The sequence below is a fragment of the Pteropus vampyrus genome, unplaced genomic scaffold (genome assembly GCF_000151845.1).
Source record: "Pteropus vampyrus isolate Shadow unplaced genomic scaffold, Pvam_2.0 Scaffold122, whole genome shotgun sequence".
Taxonomy (NCBI): Eukaryota; Metazoa; Chordata; class Mammalia; order Chiroptera; family Pteropodidae; genus Pteropus; species Pteropus vampyrus.
Window position 1 is genome coordinate 466,843 of NW_011888903.1, and position 15,547 is coordinate 482,389.

General features: G+C 39.1%; 1 protein-coding gene across 1 annotated transcript in view; it reads left to right on the forward strand.

Moving 5' to 3' along the window:
* PIEZO2 (piezo type mechanosensitive ion channel component 2) overlaps positions 1 to 15,547 on the forward strand; it is a 383,378-nt gene that overhangs the window by 298,002 nt on the left and 69,829 nt on the right. The window contains exons 18-25 of the mRNA XM_023534183.1: positions 4,073 to 4,272; positions 6,490 to 6,650; positions 9,712 to 9,888; positions 10,184 to 10,309; positions 11,750 to 11,950; positions 12,544 to 12,748; positions 12,866 to 12,967; positions 14,087 to 14,252. Coding sequence (XP_023389951.1) covers positions 4,073 to 4,272; positions 6,490 to 6,650; positions 9,712 to 9,888; positions 10,184 to 10,309; positions 11,750 to 11,950; positions 12,544 to 12,748; positions 12,866 to 12,967; positions 14,087 to 14,252 — 1,338 coding nt within the window. The remainder of the gene's footprint in view (positions 1 to 4,072; positions 4,273 to 6,489; positions 6,651 to 9,711; positions 9,889 to 10,183; positions 10,310 to 11,749; positions 11,951 to 12,543; positions 12,749 to 12,865; positions 12,968 to 14,086; positions 14,253 to 15,547) is intronic.

Sequence of the window (15,547 nt, forward strand, 5' to 3'; positions counted from 1 at the left end):
CCAGTTTCTTTCTTTTCTTTCTTTTTTTTTGCATGTATCTCCAATTTTCCCAGCACCATTTATTGAAGAGAATGTCTTTACTCTACTTTATATTCTTGCCTCCTTTGTCATATATTAAATGAGTGTATAGGTGTGAATTTATTTCTGTGCTCTCTATGCTGTTCCATTGATCAATGTATCTGTTTTTATAAATCCAACTTGATCATGGCATATGATATTTTTAATGTATTGTTGAATTCAGTTTGCTAATATTTTGTTGAGGTTTTTTGCATCAATGTTCATAAGAGATATTAGTCTATAGTTTTCTTTTTTTGTACTGTCTTTGCCTGGTTTTGGAATCAAGATAATGGTGGCCTCATAAAAGGAGGTAGGGAGACTTCCCTCTTCTTCAATTTTTTGGAATAGTTTGAGAAGAATAGGTGTTAATTTTTCTTTGAATGTTCAGTAAAATTCTCCTATGAAGCCATCTGGTCCAGAATTTTTGTTTTTTGGGAGTTTTTTTTTTATTACTAATTCAATTTCTTTTTGGATATATCTCCTTGGACAAGGGAAACAAAATAAAAAATAAACAAATGGGACTACATCAAATTAAAGTTTTTGTACAGCAAAGGAAACCGTCAATAAAACAAAGAGATAACCAACTGAATGAGAGAAGATACTCGCTTATGATAAATTCCAATTAAAAAATGGGCAGAAGACCTGAAGTTATTTCTCCAAAGTGGAAATACAGATGGCCAATAGATATAAAAAAAGATACTCAAGATCACTAATCATCAGAGAAATGCAAATTAAAACCGCAATGAGATATCATCTCATACCTGTCAGAATGGCTATCATCAATAAATCAAAGAACAGCAAGTGTCGGTGAGGATGTGGAGAAAAAGGAGCTATTGGTGGGATTGCAAATTGGTATAGCCACTATGGAAAACAGTCTGGAGGTTTCTCAAAAAATTAAAAATGGACATACCTTTTGACCCAGCAATTGCATTTCTGTGTATTTATCCAAAGAAAACCAAAATAATAATTCGTAAAGATCTATGCACCCCTATGTTTATGGCAGCTCAATTTATAATAGCCAAGATATGAAAGCAACCTAAATGCCCATCAATGGATGACTGGATAAAGAAGTTATGGTTCATATATACAATGGAATATTACTCAGCCATTTAAAAAAATGAAATCCTACCATTTGCAACGACATGGATGGACCTAGAGGTTATTATGCTGAGTGAAATAAGTCATACAGAGAACGATAAATACCATATGATTTCACTTGTATGCAGAATCTAAGGAACAAAAAGAACAAACGAATCAAAAACAGACTCAGAAATATAGAGGACAATCTGGTGACGGCCAGAGGGGAGGGGAGTTAGGAAGCTGGGAGAAAGGGGTGAAGGGTTAAAAAAGTACAAATCGGTAATTGATAGATGGTCATGGGGATGGAGAGCATGGCCTAGGGAATGCTGTTAGCATTAATGTAGTAGCTAGGTGGAAAGCCAGAGGAGAGAAAGCTCAATAGGGGGATTATTTTATAAACTATATAAATGTCTAACCAATGTACTATATACTTGAAACTAATAAAATAATTTTTTTTAAAATGAAAGGAAGATGAAAGGCTTCACATAGGTGTCTTTTTAAAATCGTAAACTCCAATCATGCATTGAAAATATTTTCATATATACACATTTTATGTGCACAGATTTTCTTAGTGAAATTTCTCTGATAGTCAAACTCCTAGGCTAGTAAATGACAGCCAGATATATGTTTTCTCTTTTTTCTCTTTTTACCATTTATTTGAAGCTCGTGAGGCTAGACTGCTCCAGAGGGCACCCGAGTGTCACATGTCCTGTTTCCTCATGAGGATTATGTCAGAGGAAAATGAGCAGCATTAGACACAGAAACATGTTTCTCTTTCTCTCCAGCGTTATCTAGGCCCAGATCTCTTATAGACTATTACTAAAAGTTTCCAGAAGTAGATCTTTGGACGTACTTCCAAAAGGCTTACTCTAGTAATATATTTTTTTTTGATTCCTTTATTGAGTAATCTCCCCTCAATATACTCTGTATAAAAGGGCACCTTGAGGCCTTGTTGCTTGAGGGTTTTTGTTATATAACTACAGTGGCAGGTACAGAAACGGGCTCATCTCTTGTTTTGCTCCATAAGTAGCACTAAATATTGGAAAGTTGTTTTGTTGGTATCCAGTTATGGCAGTGTCAATGTAGACATTAGAAACGCACTCTGAGATGGTCATACTTCAACAATAAAAGCTGCCAAATGCCTGTCATAATGAAAAAGTATCTTCTCACTTATAACATGCAATCCCCTGGCAATGCTGAACACAATATGTAAATATTGACAATTGTGTAACAGCTGACTGCATTTACATTTGATACCATTTAATCCATAGAGTCCTGACAAAGCAGGAACAGCAAACATGTATGCTGGGATGCAATGTGCAGGCTGGTGTGTAAAATATAGTATTGCGGTGTCAAGAGTGGGGAACTTTCCCAAATATGGGAGGAGGGTCAGTTGACTAGCTTTGGAAAATAAGTATGTCAGCATAATTCTACTAATGCTGAAACATCTCAGAACGTTCTTTCTTTATTCAGTTAATAATTTGTTTCTGGCATTCCAAAGTTACCTGCTTGACACCTGTTAATAAGAATTACTTTTGAATGATAACCTCCCTAAATTCTAGGAACAATATAGATGCATTACAATAGTTATGCAACATCATAGGTGTGTTTTAAATATAAAACCAATGAGTTATAAGTAAGCTTAGATTTTTATCTAGCCAAACTTCTTCATTTTATAAAAAATAAATTAAGTTCCAGAAAGATTAAATAATTTACTCGGAGCTCACAATAATACAGATAGTATAACACTATTAATTGTCTATCCTATTACAATGAGGCTGGTATTTACAGATTAATTATGACAAATGGAGAAGACTACCAGGATTCCCAGTAGACCTTTCCCTAATATCTATTTTAGTACCCACAAATGTTCCCTCAAACATTTATTTGAATATGAATAAGAACTTTTTAAAAAATTCAGAAGAAAGATCATACTTGCTATTGTCCCCGGTGAAATAAGCGGTAATGTTCTGGTTGCTGTCCCAGCCCAGCGGAGCTGGAGCTGTACTCCATTCTCACTCTGCTGCTCACATGCCACCTTCTCATGACGGCTAATGCAGCAGGTTACATCTGTGCCTGTGAACGGCAACGTGATGCAGACATCCTCCTCCTGAAAGCATTTAGCATCTACCACATGTGCTTCAAATAACAGCAGAGTAGGTTGTCTATGCAAAAGTTGACTGAAAGCGCCCATTAGTTAAGAATTTTTTTAAACCTATTTAAAATGTGAATGATATGATTCTCATGGGATGTTTTGCTGTGTTCTAAAAAAGCATGACATAATTTGCCTCAGTAGTCTATATGTTCTCTCCCTTACAACCTGCAATCCCGTCCACTCTCAAATCAGTTGCCAAGCATAGGAGTCCTAGCAAAAGCACGCTACTGAAGCCATTCTGGAATGCATTTGCATTAGGACTTACTGCAACCAGCATACAGGAATGCGATAGTGGATGATATGTAGCATGATGTGTGATCTCTGACATTCCTTATAATTCTTCTGTTCTCATCTCCTTTTTTTTCCTTTCTATTTCAATTACTTTGAGCAGCATCAAGAAAAAATTACCAATCCACCAAAATGAGTAAGTCCCTCTGTGAAGCCATGAAATGCTTGCTCTACATGATGCCATTTCATGCTTCTACATCCTAAACTCTGACCATTTTCTCCTCTGGGAAAAAATGTCAAGTTTAGGTGTTGATAGCTCTCATTACTGACTAATCACTAGAACCTGAATTGGAAGAGCTAACAAAACCTGAGTTTACAGTTTGTTTTTAGAAAGAAATTTAAAAAAAAGTGACAAGACACTAACAACCCTACATTGCAAGGCCTGTGCACATGCACTGATGTTCATTTTTGTTCATCATCCTTTACTTGCCCCTCACCCAAGTCTCTCTTGGCTCCCTTTCCTCTTCTGACTCAGCTGCTCTCTGCCAACAGACTGGCCCACCCCGAAGGAAGCCTTCCAGACCTCACCATGATGTCTCTGACTGCCAGCCTGGAGAAGCCAGAGGTGAAGCAGTTGGCTGTGTTCAGTGAGGAGAAACCAGAGTGCTCTGAAAAAGCTGAGAAGAGTGAGCTTGGGAAAGACAGCGAGGAGGATGAGGAGGATGAAGATGAAGACGAGGAAGAGACGTCAGGTAATCCACCCACTGCTGGTCACTGCTCAGAAAATGGCAGCTGATGGACTGAATGAATGAGACACTGACTTGCTCCAAACATATACATTTATATATTTGACCCATTCAGTGAAATAAAAATTGGTGCATATGTGTGAGTGTGTGTGTGTGTGTGTGTGTGTGTGTGTGTGTGTGTGTTGGCTGCTATAGTTAAACATTCCTGTTCTATTTGTTCCAATAATTTCTTTGTAATTCTGATTTAGAAGAAAGAGAGCAGATGGCTGGTTATCAGCTCCTGATCCACAGCGATGATCCTGACAAGAGACTAGAGGAGTGTAGCTCTTAGCCTTTACACAGACAGAAGCCTCAGACAAAGACATCACTTAAGAGAAGAAGAATCAGGCTGCTGTGTAGAATTTCTGAAAGTTCTAGACATGGCTGTTTCAAATGTATCCTCAGAGAAATTATTTTGATGTTTTTCCAGGAAATATACTTCTAATTCTGTCCTAATATTTTAGGACATGGGAACCAGAGGAGAAATGAGCTATTGATTATCATTTCAAGCCAATTACTAGAGATGTTTTTGTTATTGTTATTTTAGGTTTTATTTTTTAGGCTCTTTCCTATTTTTCTTCACAGACTTGAAATGTTTTACTAGTGCATTCTGAGAATGGGATGACCTCAGCCGTCAGGACATGCTCTCTGACAGAGTGTACACAAGGTGGAGAGTTTAGTTTGTTTACTAATTCCCAGACAGTAGGTTATTGCACTTGTCTTTGCTACGCTATGTGCCTTACAAAAGTAGACAATAAAAAAACACAAGGTAAAAAGATCCCTCCCAAAGGCAAGCTCCCCAAAAACCTGGTCCCCTTCATCCATTCATTTCAGAAGATCCTAGGAGAGGCCCAGAAATGTTCTCTCCATATCTGATCAATGTGTGTTCCTCAGTATGAAGGGAGAACCAAGCTCTATGGGACTAAGGAGTCAGGATGAAGATATGATTATGCTGCTTTAATATGGGTTTGAGCTTTATTAATAAAGTCTCACCAAAAGTTGGGCTGTACCTTGTTCTCTCACTCCTTCAGATACCTGTCAACTCCTCCTCTGAATTGTGCCCAATTATGACCTAAATCTTTGAATTGACTAACACCTGAGTCACTGTAAATAAGCACTTTTAACAATAACTAAAACATTACTTAAACTTTCAGATACAAGTACAGTAAGTGCTTCAACCTCCTTAGGCATGCAAAGAAGTTACTTAAAGAGACATTTAGTTTTTATCATCTGCCTGAGCTTGTGAGCTTTTGTCTATAAATGTGGTGATGTGTTGATTCCACAAAACAGTCCTGGCATGATGGTCATGCAGATTAACTAGGACAATCCTCCCGATAGAGACATTGACCAGTCTGCAAATACTGCTTCCTAGCACAGGTAGAAAGAAGAGAATGACTAATTTGATTAAAAATTATGACTAGAATGAGTCTTACCAAAACTGGGTCACTCTGATCCAGCAGTCCCCAACATTTTTGGCACCAGGGACCAGTGCTCCTATGAGAATCTAATGCCAGATGATCTAAGGTGGAGCTGAGGCGGTGATGCTAGCACTGGGGAGGACCGCAAATACAGAGGAAGCTTCGTTGGCTCACCAGCCATTCACCTCCTGCTGTGCGGCCCAGTTTCTAACAGTCTGTGGCCTGGGGGTTTGGGACCCTTGCTGTTATCCTCAGGGTCCATTTACAGTTGTGGGAGGAGCAGGCTCTTCCTGCCTCTGGCAGCATGCTGCTTGGCTCACTCTTCTGGGAGACTGGTAAGCTTTATCCACTCTCTAGTTAAGCTCCTGGAAGGAGACTGACACTTATGGAAGCACTGTTTTGGCAAGAAAATGTCATTCTGATGGAGCTCGTGTTACTTAATATTCTCAGGAAATTAGAGAATTAAAGGTTAGCTTTAAGAGTAAAGAAGGTCAAAATTCTTTTTTACACTAAGTCAATTAAAAGGTGGATAAAAGTAACCTTGTCCTTTGGAATCTCAGGTTATGATGTCTAAGTCATCATCACAACATGGGATTCTTAGACCACTCATGCACCAAATTTTGGTAGTTTTAGAATTCATTCACTACTTGTTATTATTTTGCATCTTCTCATTTCAATCTGAAAGTTACAAGGAATGCTTTAAGTAATAATGGGGGAAAAAAAGCAACCATCTTTTTATGCTCTTGGGTGAATTACTCTTTTACAGATTTAAGGAACAAATGGCATCTGGTGATTGACCGCCTCACTGTGCTCTTCTTAAAATTCCTGGAGTATTTTCACAAGCTACAAGTGTTCATGTGGTGGATTTTGGAATTGCACATAATCAAAATTGTTTCATCGTACATTATTTGGGTTTCTGTGAAAGAGGCAAGTAAACATTTGTTGTATTGTCAGGTCAAACAGAACCACAGTGAGTCATTGTTTTTCTTTTCCAACTGTCCATAATTTTTTTGAAATGTGATTCCCATTACATCAGAACATCAAGGCACTAAGATAGGCATATACACTTTGTCTTACAGAAAAACAAAGGACAATTGTCCTGAGAAGAGAGAAAGGTAACAGTGGAGAAAGAGCCTGCTGGCTTAGTTCCTAATTGGCTTGGTCATATCACAAAGATTACTTATTTTCATCTAATCTTTAGTTGAAGTGTATGAGAGCAGGATGGTTTTTGGCACTAGAAGTAAGAATTTATCTCCCTAAGTTCTGTTTGAGAAAAACAATAACATTCTAGTCTGTGTTACCAAAGAGTAAACTCAAGTTCCAAAATTTAATAAAATCCTTAGTAAAACTCACCTTGTTTATTATTGGATTTTTTTTGAGACAAGACACAGTCTTTCAACATTGCAGTTGCATTTCTGTTTTCTCGTCTATAAAGAGGAGAGTCATCATTCAGCCAAAAATTATCTGATATTTAATGTGGGGAAATTAGCTTTTTAAAAATTTATTCAATCAATAATTTTCACATACTTCCAATTTCCATGAACTATTTTTGAGTTGGTGACACGTCAAAAATTATAATTTTTGCTCTCTACAAATTACAATTTTTAAAAAGTCATATAATAACATAATATTATAAGTATAATATTATAAACTTAATGTTTCAAAAATAGATAATTGAGAGACAGACTTTAATCCGAGCTCCTCAGTCTAAGCTAGAACTTCTCCCCATTTTATAAAAACCATCTGAAATGGATAAGTGATCATTTCCAGGTGGGAACAAGAACAGAAACCACTCTCCTTGTGAGATTTGTGGTAGAAAATAATATACACTCCACTGTTAAGTAACCAAGTCTATACATTAATTAGAACTACAATCTAGCCTAATATGTGTATTAATTGAGAACAAAAGGGTTTCACATATTAACTGTATAGGTGATTGACTAATTCAGACAGAATTCAAAGGTCAGACTATTAAAGAACAATGAGAAAGAAAAAGAGAAGACATTTGACTAAAAGTAAGCAAAGCCCATTTGAGAATTAACCAGATCTGATATATAGAGACTTCTGATGGCATGAGAGTCTGTGCTGCAGAGCTGTGGAGGCATGTAGGACAATTAAAAGATGGGAGTGGGCATTAAATGAGAGAGAAATTAGTGCAAGCAGGGCACAGAAAATTCATTGTCTGAAATCTACCCTAGAGAGTTCAGAAAGAAGATAAAATGATACCACTTTCTTATAAATCTTAAATAAAAGACAGGCATATATATTTTAAATTATTTTTAATTGAGTTTAAAGAATGTCTTGTTAACAGGCTATCAAGTAAATAAAAGATCATGATCTATTCACCATTAACCCATTAGAAAAACAGCCTTTGATGGAATACGACCAATTCCTTCTCTGTGATTCATGCATTCTATGGACTTTCAGAATTTTCATTTCTAATTCATCTCTCTCACTTATTACTTTAAAACACATCAGAGACTCATGAATCAGAGAAATTCTGCTCCTACTGCATCTAGCATCACTAGAATCCCATTAATGTAAAATAGTTTAATCCCCGAGTGTACCACTGAGTTTCACATGACGTCATCCTACCCTTGTGAGGTGTTTCTGTACCTGAAGGGTGAGTTGCTGTGTGATCATCGGGTGCCATCGCCACTGAGATCTCTCCTCTCGCTGCACTAACTTTGGTCTGTGAGCTCCAGTCAGCATGTTCATAGCTGATCCTTATTAATGTCACTGAAGCACTGAGCAATCAAAATATGTGGGGCGTAATCATAAAACAACTAACTTATTTTAGACCTCCACTGTCCCTTTAAAATGTATTCTGCAGGAATATTTTTCTTCATGCCCCTGAATGCAAAAATATTTTCTGATTATTCGTCGACAATGCAAAGTCCTATGGTTATCTTAAAGAGAAGCAAAACCTCACTTTAGTAATTAAAATTTTCCAGCCACTGAAAAGAATCAAATTCTGATCTCTTACCCAGGGAGAAGTGTCTTCTACTTAACCACTTCTTTCTCACACATACTTCCCGTTATTGCCTTCACCTCAATGAACTAACTTCTGTTCTAAATCTCCTGGGCTGGACCATAGACTCTTGGGAGGATCAGTGGGAATTTATTCTGATTTGACTTATACTATCATAGGATGGCCTCACACTCTGGGCTGGATCAATTAAACCTACCTTTTCTCTCATGGAGGCTCCTCGGCGGGGCATCCAACAGCAGCTCCTCCAGAGCATATCTGCCACCCAGCCCCTGGGTCCCTAGCATCCTCTCTCCCTGGACCCTTTTTGTTGGAGACCTATCCCCCTTGCAGGCAATCCCCTGGGGCAGTACTCAGAACAGATCCTGCCTCTTTCTTCCTTCCGCATCAGGCCCAAGGGCAACACGCACAGTCTCTGTTCTGCTCAGGCCCATGCATCTCACTTAAGCAACCCCTTGTGTCTGCCGTGATCAAAGGGTCCATCAAAATGTGGCTCCCAGCAGCATCTCCAGCCTCACTACTACTGCAGTTCACTACTTTCAACTCCAGAACTTCCAGTTGTTTGTGGTCACCTGTTCTTACCATGCTCCTTCATACCCTCCTGCCTTTGCTCATACATACTTTACCTCGAACGCACGTCTCATTTTTCTTGGTCTGGCTAACTTTATGCATCCTTCAAGGCTCAGCTCAGCATCCTCTCTTCCAGGAAATGCTTCCTGAAGCTACAGATTGGGCCAAGGATCCCTTTTGGGCATTCTGACAGGAGCCTATTCTCATTTATAGTTAATTATTGCTACATTATATTGATAGCATCTGGTTATATATCTGTCTGCTACACAAAATATATATCTTAGTATCTAGAACAATTCCTTTCACATTCTCGAAACAAAATCAACCTCTGCTGAACTGAGCTGAACTGAATAAATCAAATTGCTATGTTTTGTGGATGTTATGCCATGTTATGTATTTTTGTCCCCATTTCTGATTTTATGTTTTCAGGTGTCTGTGTTCAACTATGTATTTTTGATTTCTTGGGCTTTTGCTCTGCCATATGCCAAGCTACGCCGTCTGGCTTCAAGTGTCTGCACTGTCTGGACATGTGTGATCATCGTCTGCAAAATGTTGTACCAGCTGCAAACCATTAAGCCTGAGACTTTTTCTGTTAACTGTTCCTTGGTGAGCCTCAAAGACGGGGTAATCTTCTTGACTGGCCATTAGGGAAGTGAGATGGATATTGGGGAACCTATATCCCCAGGCACATTTTGTCTGACCTTTAAGTCACCTCAGCAGGTTGGGTATATTTTGGCCCAGTGTGCTGGACCCGAGTCTCTTCTCCTTTTGAGATTTCCCTTGTGAAACGGGTCTTCCCCTCCCCTTCTCTTCATGTTCTTTTGCTCAAAACTGAAGGAGAATGATATGAACACTCCTAATTGATGCAGCCATTTTTCACTCCCTTTTGTCTTCTTTTCAGCCAAATGAAAATCAAACGGATATACCTCTCCACCAGTTGAACAAGTCTCTACTCTACAGTGCTCCCGTTGACCCCACAGAGTGGGTTGGACTAAGGAAGTCTTCCCCTTTGCTCGTCTACCTGAGGGTAAAGGCTTCGCTGCGCTGAGTTGGTGCCTCTGTGCAGTTACTGTCTGGAATCCTTTCCCTTGAGAACCCTGCTATCACATTGAACAGTAACCTCATCTTACGTGGCATTTAGGATCACCTTTGAAACAAATGACTAAATATTAAATTCAGTATTGCATTGTGCTGAAAAGAAATTGATCGAGTAGTTTGTGATTAATTGAATAAAGTATGACAAATATATTCACTGGAACATTATAGAAGCACTAAAATATTAAGGGCGATTGGTAATGTCAGACATTAAAAGATGTTCAAAATATATTAAGTTTTATGAAAAGCAAATTTCAAAATGCCATACATAGTATAATCTTTTTTAGATATAAAGAAAAAATATTAACTAAAAATATCCAAAATGCTCAGCAGTGATTATTTCTGAGAAGTAGGTATAGCATTACAAGATTTTTTTGTGGTCTAAATTTTGTTTCTACAATTTTTAATAAAGGGCATATATTACATTTAGAGATAATCAAATCTTTGAGCGTATCTTTGAAAAAGGAACTTTGCATCAGTTATAAGAAGCATAATGAAAGCAGTATACTTCAGATCTTTCACATTTTGCTTTAATGAATAATCTGAGAAATTTTAAAAATATGCTGACAAGGCACTTAAAAAATAAAACATTTATATTCAACACCTGGAATTTTTAAATGTACTAAGTATCCCATTTTTGTGTGTGTAGCTTTCTAGTTTCTTTTCTCATATGGCAAAAAATCTAGTATGTGATATACCAATGATATCTACCATAAAGAGCTTTTAGAAGATATTTGAAAAGGATGATTACAATAGTATCTAGCACATATAGTTCCATAAATACTATTTTATAGTTATCATCATCATCATCGTCATCATCATCATTATTATCATCACCATCAATGTCATCTCTGTTATTATTATTTTATCTTGATTAGCTTGCTTCTTAATCTACTGCTTTCTCTAGCCAGACTTCAGAAGTGTTCAGAAATTTCCCCTCTAATGATTATCTCACTCCTCCAGCCCAGTCTGTTACCCAGGACTTCCTTGTAGAACACTGTAGAAGTGTTTTATACTTCTAGTTGCCAGTAAGGTTGGACTGCCCCTCAAGGTAACGCCATTGTTTTCTGGTAGAGGCAGGTACTTTTTAGGAACAGTAATGAGTATCACCAGGCTTTTGTCTGGAGATTCTAGATCTGGTTATCATGGAAATTAGCTTGATTTGCATATGGGAAATAACTTCACCCTTGTTACCATAAAACAAGGAAAATGAACATTGAATTCAAGACTATATTTTATATAGGTGGGATTTTATAAAGTGTTGTCCTTATATACATCGAGAATGGAATCAAATGATTTTTTATGAGGATTGCTTAAAATTGCCAAGTCGTAAAGCATCTGTTTTCACACAGCTGTGTTTTCTTGCTTATAGAATAATCTCCTGATGCTGGCCATTCTAGCCTTTGAGGTTACAGTTTACCGCCATCAGGAATACTATCGGGGTCGAAACAATCTCACACCCCCCGTGTCTAAGACCATCTTTCACGACATTACAAGACTCCATCTGGATGACGGACTTATTAATTGTGCCAAATATTTCATAAATTACTTCTTCTACAAGTTTGGTCTGGAGGTGAGTTTCCTTGCTGATGAGTTTTCTTTCTCTATTCTGTGAATATCCCAATAGCTGCTTTTGGCTAGTTCTCCACTAGAGCTTCGTCGCACATCTCCAGGCCATGATTACTAATCCTCAGGGACTGCAGAAGGAGATTCTGCTGAAGAGTTAACCTGGCCTGGTTGAAAGTTTTCAAGATCGAATGCTTTCTTATTAAAAGTAAAATATTATTTCTGTGCACTCTGAAAATATTATGTTTTGTGCATTCATCTTAGCCAAAATGAATTGTTTTGACCTGAAATGATTGTAGTAGTACCTGTTCCTTAGTAGAATGAATTTGGAACAGTGATTTTCATGAAGAGGTCATAGCTGTAGTTCTCTTCATGGTTTGAAATGGTTCTTATTGATAGCGATGTAGTCAGTTTTTCCCTTGGAAATAATGTGTATAGTATTTGTGTCTTCACGCTAAAAGATACACAAAAGGCAAGACCTGATAAACATGTGCAGGGAGACCTACCCTCAGGAATGCAGGTCTCTGCTTCCTGCACAGGGCTGATACCACTCCCCTTCCCAGTAAACTCAATTTTTTGCCTCTTTTCATCCTTATACAGATGTGTTTCCTAATGTCAGTTAATGTAATCGGTCAGCGAATGGATTTCTATGCCATGATTCATGCCTGCTGGCTGATCGCCGTCTTGTATCGACGCAGAAGAAAAGCCATTGCGGAGATCTGGCCCAAGTACTGCTGCTTTCTGGCCTGCACCATCACATTCCAGTACTTCATCTGCATCGGCATCCCCCCTGCTCCCTGCAGAGGTGAGTGTGCGGTCCCGCAGCCAGCCATTCTTACTGTGTGCCCTACATTGTGCACAGTGAGCCAAGGACAGCAAAGGAGCACGTTGACTTTGTTCCTCACTATCTCCTTCTCTGCAGATTATCCATGGAGATTCAAGGGGGCCAGCTTTAACGACAACATCATAAAATGGCTGTACTTCCCAGATTTCATTGTGCGGCCCAACCCAGTGTTCCTTGTCTGTAAGTATTGCAGCCTTCGGTCACAGAGCACTGGTACTTGGTTTTATTTCTGCTAATCCATCTTCATGTGTTCTGCATTAGCACCTTCGCTTCTTCCACTGAATTTTATAATCATGTAAAGGCTTGTCTCAATGCATTAATATCACAGGTCGTTAATGGCTTCTACTTACCCTATTACATTTGCAAAATTAATAAGCATTGAAATACTATGTTCATTTTCAAAATTTCACCTCCCAACACACACGCCCACCCCCAACCCCAATACACATCCCTACATACCCACCTTCTAGAGATAGATTGGAGAGGGAGGCCTTACATTTTGTGAAGCAGTGGTTTCTGGCTGCCACCACAGCTGGACCAAATCTAAAGATAAGACCTTGGTTTCTAGCAAGATGCTACCCCAAGTGCCGATGCTCTTGAGCTGGGCTGCAGCCCTAAGCACTTCCAAGGACAGGCTGATGATCCAGAGGTGAAAGGTTATTGTCTCCCATGTAAGACAATTGGGAGTGCAAGGAGTAGTGGGTGCTATGGAAAACCAGAAAGCGAGTGTACTGCCTACATACATTCAGGTTTAATTTGAACAATGAAGCAACTTGGGCAGGAGACTGCCAGCCAGGCTAGTGTGAGGGCCTTCTTCAGACTTTTCCTCTACTCTCACAAATAGGCCCATAATTGTCAGCCACCCTCACCAAGCCTCATTGGGGTGTGTGCTCTGGGAAGAGTCTTTGATTAGAAATGCAAATGAAGAAGGAGAGGATAAAGAAAAACAGAAAAGTCTGTTTCTACCACAAGTAAAAAGATAAAAATGGGAAAAGTGCTCAAAAGGCCTCAAAATTTTGGTAATGATGAATGCAAATGAAGAGCGTCAGGAAGACTAGTAATTAGCACCCGATACTTTCACACACCAACATGCAGGCAAGATCCAAGGACTCTTCTGGAATGTCTGTGGTCCCTCTTGCAACCACCATGGTGGGAAAGGTGGGACTTGGCCCCAACATTGGAATCCAGGAAGAACTGCACCATGAACTCTGGAAACACAGCTCACTTAGGAGTTCAGGAGCAACTCATGCTGTATGGGAACTGTTTCCTACTCAGGTTTAATTATCTCTATTTTGCCAGATGACTTCATGCTTCTTCTGTGTGCCTCCTTACAACGGCAGATTTTTGAGGATGAAAACAAGGCTGCAGTGCGAATTATGGCAGGGGACAATGTTGAGATTTGCATGAACCTTGATGCAGCTTCCTTTAGTCAACATAACCCTGTACCAGATTTCATTCACTGCAGGTAAGGACAGCTGCACAGGTTTCAAAGCCACTTTGGCACATGCTTTTCACTTGGAGTATATACCTCTACTTCCAATTCTGTCTCTGCCATTCTTGTGATGCTGACATGAAGCTAATAAATGTGAGACAGGGTGGTTCCCTGTCTGGAAGATGAGCCTCTGAATTATAGTTCTGCTTCTGCCTCTGTCAGCATTAAACACACTTTTTGTTGCCCTGGGTTTTTTCCTCTTATTCATACACAAAGTGACAAGTGACGATAAATACTGCTTCCTGGCTCTTTAGCAGAGATCTTTCCTCCTCATCACTGGTTTCTTCCTCATCCTCCATCCCTCCTCATCATCCCCTGTCCTTTCTCATCATCTTCTGTCCATCCTCTTCATCCCCTGAACCTTCTCACCCCCCACCCCCGTATTCACTGGGCACCAAAGACTAGAGGTCACCACAGCTGCCCTTTGCTGACACTCTCCTTGAGCACTGTCTCCTCTGTGGCTGTGCATGGGCTCCCTTTGTACATTTTTGCCTTCCTCAGTCTGATGACAGCGGATCTTGGCAGCCTAATCATCTGCTCCATAGAGTTTGTTTAAACCAAACTAAATTTCTCACCATGTATTCCTTCTGCATTCACTGTGTTGCAGACTCCTCATAGGTTTTGTCACCTGGTGCCCAACCAGTGAAAACTGCTCCAGTCTGCCTTCCCAACAGGTTTCTTCATCCTATAAAGCCTTTAAGACTCAACTCAACCAGCAGTGTAGGAGTCCAACAAATTGGTGTGATGTTTTATGCCACCTTTACACACACACATTGGAAGCCCTTCTGTGTATTCCGATATTAGGTCTCCCGTTAGTCACTAACTCTATATGCAGTGATCCTGGGATACTGAGAAATACTGACATTTTATCCACTCTCCTTTGGGTATGAAGTCAAGGAAGGGTATAATATATTTTAGAAAAAAAAATTTACAAAAACATTTAAGTGTTGAGTATTGTACTCTAAAAAAGGTTAAGTTCAAAAGTTCATTAATCTGACAATGTACCTTTAAGGCATAATTCATTCTCTAATAATGCTGAGGAGGTCAAGTGCAGTGCACATTTCATCAAGAGATTACTTTATGACCCTTAGAAAATAACAACTCATTAATCAAAGAAGTGACCCAGGATCGGCTCTTCTGTGCTTCTCTCCAAACCCGGGAAGAGAACCAACCAAAGCAAAACCTCTAAAACGGAGAAGCTCTAATTACACAAACTCAGAAGGGATGTGGCCTGTAGGGGTAACTTCTGTCAGGTGTCCATGACTGTG